This window comes from Belonocnema kinseyi, chromosome 4 (genome assembly GCF_010883055.1).
Source record: "Belonocnema kinseyi isolate 2016_QV_RU_SX_M_011 chromosome 4, B_treatae_v1, whole genome shotgun sequence".
Taxonomy (NCBI): domain Eukaryota; kingdom Metazoa; phylum Arthropoda; class Insecta; order Hymenoptera; family Cynipidae; genus Belonocnema; species Belonocnema kinseyi.
In genome coordinates, this window is record NC_046660.1 from 101,892,987 (window position 1) to 101,897,108 (window position 4,122).

At 29.3% G+C, this 4,122-nt stretch overlaps 1 protein-coding gene across 1 annotated transcript in view; it reads left to right on the forward strand.

Moving 5' to 3' along the window:
* The window catches only part of LOC117171377 (non-lysosomal glucosylceramidase), a 31,392-nt gene extending 27,946 nt beyond the window's left edge, over positions 1-3,446 (forward strand). Inside the window, exons 13-14 of the mRNA XM_033358627.1 lie at positions 105-296; positions 2,260-3,446. Of these exons, the coding sequence (XP_033214518.1) occupies positions 105-296; positions 2,260-2,445 (378 nt within the window). The 3' untranslated portion in view covers positions 2,446-3,446. The remainder of the gene's footprint in view (positions 1-104; positions 297-2,259) is intronic.
* The last annotated feature ends 676 nt before the right edge of the window (positions 3,447-4,122 follow it).

The following is a 4,122-nucleotide window of genomic DNA, read 5'->3' on the forward strand; positions in this document are numbered from 1 at the left end:
TAGAATTAATTATTTTAGGAATATTTGCGTTTTAAATTAATTATTATCTACTGTACGTTGGTCTCCCTTAGAATGTACTCTAATCGACATTTATTTGATTTAAGATTTTTCCTGAAGACAAAGTAAGGTCTTCGTTGGAAACCATTTATAAGAACAATGTAATGAAGTTCAAGAACGGCCAACAAGGGGCCGTAAACGGATATATGCCCTCAGGTGAAATAGATTTGGTGACACCGCAAAGTGAAGAAATGTGGATGGGCGTCACCTACGGCCTTGCGGCCTTGATGATACACGAAGTAGGCATGAAATTTAATGATAATTCAGATTTCAAGATCGTTTAATTAATTATTAATTATATATAATAATATACCATTCATTCTCGCTGTCCACATTGAAGCTCCTGTTTCCTGTTCTTTTTTCGCTTATTTTCGATCTCACGGCTTTTTCTATTATGTCCATTTGACAGTTTATTTTTGTACGTCAGTTTGACATCTTACAAAATTGTTTTCAACATGAAATTGTTTAACATGTTTTAGTAAGAAAATATATCCGAGTGCATTGCATGTCACTTGATACTACATGCTATGATACTTAGCAAAATTTAGCATCGTATATATACAATTTTAATTTAAAATTATAGTCTGGAATGTGCAATTCTTAAACAGTTCAATTTGTGAGGCCTTAAAAAAAATTCTTTGCTTGAAAAGCTTAAATTAGAAAATGTTTGGTTTAAAATGTCGTAATTCTTAGAGGCTATTTAATTTCAGACTTCAAAATGTTGTAGTTTGAAATTCAAATATTAAAAAACTCAGGATAACTTCACTATTAAAACTTTCAAAATTCTATATTGAAAGTCTTGATAGTTTTAAATTGAATAATTTTAGATTGAAATATTCTTAATTGTTTGGTTTGAACTTTAGTTAGTTTTAAATTTTATAATATCAGATTTAATTACTATAAATTGTTTGGTTTCAATTTTAAATGTACGAAATGTTCTGGGGTTTCAAGTTTTTCGAAATCGCAGAATATCAAATTGAAAGACTTGATAGTTGCTTCATTCTCAGTTTGAAGGATTTGTAATATAATAATTGTTAATTAAATTCCTTCAGAATCAATTTAGACCAATGAAAAATGAAGAAAGTAATTCATCAAATTCAAGCCTTAAAAATAAAATGGTTTTAGACAAATTAAATTAAAGACCAATTTCGAATTGAAATTGTTGAAAATTGTGCATTTTCAAACATTGGATTCATAGCGCTCTTCTTTTGTATTCTTCTTTTTAATTTATAATATATCTTGCAACTGTCTGGTTTTTAGTTGAATATTAAAAAAAAAGAATAATTTAAAATTGGAAAATGTGTGATTGGAAAATTTCAAGAATGAATAATATGTATAAATGAAGGTTTAAAAATTAAACGATTTAAAATTAAAAAGTTAAAAATTGTGATGTTCAAATTCAAACTAGATAAAAATGAACTATTTTATAGTTCCCAATTTTCGTGTTGAACGCTGAATTTTCACATTTTTCCTTTCATAAGCTTTAATTTTGTCATTAAAATTAAAATTGTTCGATTTTTATAATCATGATTAAAAATTTGAGAACTGGTCATTTTTAAATGATTTAAATTTTCTTGAAATAATTGGAATTTTAAAGGGTTTGTGTATAAAAATGTTTGAATATTAACATTTTTGGTGACAAAATTTGTTTTCAGTTTGAACGTTTTTTTCAGAATAATTCAATTTTAAAGCTTTATAATCAAACATTTTGCCATTTTTGAATCGAAAATTGACAATGAATTTATTTTTTGACCTTAGCAAATGTTTTCTAATAAATTTTAATATTAAAGTTTCATTTTCGTTCTATAATTAGAATGAAAAATTCTAGGATCTCAGAAGCTTTGATTTGAAAACATTTTAGTATTCAAATTCAAATTGTTAAATGTTAATGGCATAGAGTTCAAAATGATTTAAATTCTAAATTTTACCTAATCTAAAGTTTTTTGATTTGCAACGTTTTCAATTGAAAATAGTTCAATATACGTATAAATTTTCAACTACTTGTATAAAAAATTCGAAAATCTCACCATATTTAAAAATGTCTTCGATGATGGATTAAATATGTATTTTTTAATATCAGGAAATGAAAATCCGGGGGCGTGAATGCGCGTTTTGCGCGCTTGCATTTAAATAATTTTTAATAAATTAAAAAATGGTGAATAATTTTTAATAAATTAAAAAATGGTGAATAATTTTTTTCAGGGAATGATCAAGGAGGGGTTCAGCACAGCGGAAGGAGCTTATCGAACTGTTTATGAGAAAATTGGCATGGGTTTTGAAACCCCGGAAGCATTGTACGAGAACAAATTATATCGCGCAATAGGTTACATGAGGCCTTTAGCTATTTGGGCTATTCAACTTGCCTGGAACTCAAGGAAAGGAAAGTGATATTTTGTTGCCTTTGTCTAAATGTAAAGGTAATCGGATGACAAATAACTCTGCGAAACTGCATAGGAGTTCTAAAATTTATAAGTTTAAAGTCTACAATTTCCACTGCGTTAATCCACGAATTTAGTCGTTTTGTGAATTGTGATGCACAAGTAATTGAGAGTTCATTTTCTGTGGAGGGTTCCCAAAGATAATGTACAAAATATTTTCAGCTGTGATTTTATTTAACATATACAAGAGACAGGATACATTAATGTATTTATTATCGTGCTTTCTGTTCTGTTTTGTCTCTTTCATTAACATAATACTCTTGCATTTTGCCAAAGTTGTGCGGATTAAGAAGCAAGCGTTTCGGCTGAGCGACCTTAATTTATAGAGGTGACAGACAAAATTCTACGGCACAACTTTGTCTCATTGTTCTCGTAAAAATAATAGTCGGAAGGCATTACTGTATCCTGTTACACATCACGTTCTCTTAATCCACAATTAAAATGTGCAGTATGCTATTTTAGAAGTACACGCAGAATTCTAGGTTGCAAGCAATATCCAATACCAATTAAATAATGGTATTACAGTACCGTCATTGTTCTGTGCAGACTAATAATATTAATGCAAATGTCACTGTTACTCGGGAGATTTGATACAGAAATGTTTACAGGTGTGTAGTAAATATTATTGTGTTAATTATATTTTTAAAGATTATGTGCATATTTTCTACTATCATAACTTACTGTATGACTATGGAGTCTTTTTTTTAAGTTACACCACCTCTGAGATTATTGATAAATAATTAAGGTTATCAAACGTTCCAATTTTGTATCACAATTTAATATTCATATTTAGTCATTTTTTATGGGTAGAATTGTTATTTCTATTAGTAGTCAATCGTCGTGTTGTAGACAAATGTAACTAGTCCGCAAGTAGATGTTATGGTCTAGTGAAAATTTTTGTTTTTATTGATTATTCGCCTATAATTTATAAATAATGATTTATTTTATTATTCACATGAACATTCTTTTTGGGCATTTACGCATAGAAAATATATCCTTATTGAGTACCCCCTACCGTTTTCAGCCTATTTTTTATTAGAAGTGCTCGTATTTTCCTGAACTTTTAGCCAAAGGGAAGGCAAACTGGAGAAATCCTTGCCCAATTGCAGCCATTATATGTAGGCTTTTATCGTTAAAAAGTTTAACAGGATTTTGCAATGTTAGTTAAATTTAAATGTTGTGGCTATTCATTTGCAAATGAATTGTTCGCCAAGAAAATCATGTGAAGGTAAATTGGATTTTTTAAAATAATTACAGCGTGCCTAAATGTATCTGACGCGGGCTCTCTAATTGTTTTCCGTTCGAAACTTTTTATCTTCGCTTGAAGCGATTCAAATTGAGGCCAATTTTCATCGGCTGCAATTTTACGCCACAATTGAGAGAATGGAGTCTGGTATTTTGACTTGTTCATGCGTTATTCTCTAATGCTTTACATTTTATTCAACGTGAGGAGACATTTTAGCAATAGGAAATAGATTGTCAGTACAGGGCCTCGGATGAGAACGAGAACAGCGATTCATTTGATTACTTCCAAACAATCAAAGATATTTTCAGGCATCATTTATTATTTTTGCCATTCCGAGTCACAAATATGTGGAGCATGTGACATCAGTGAAAATTTTATGAC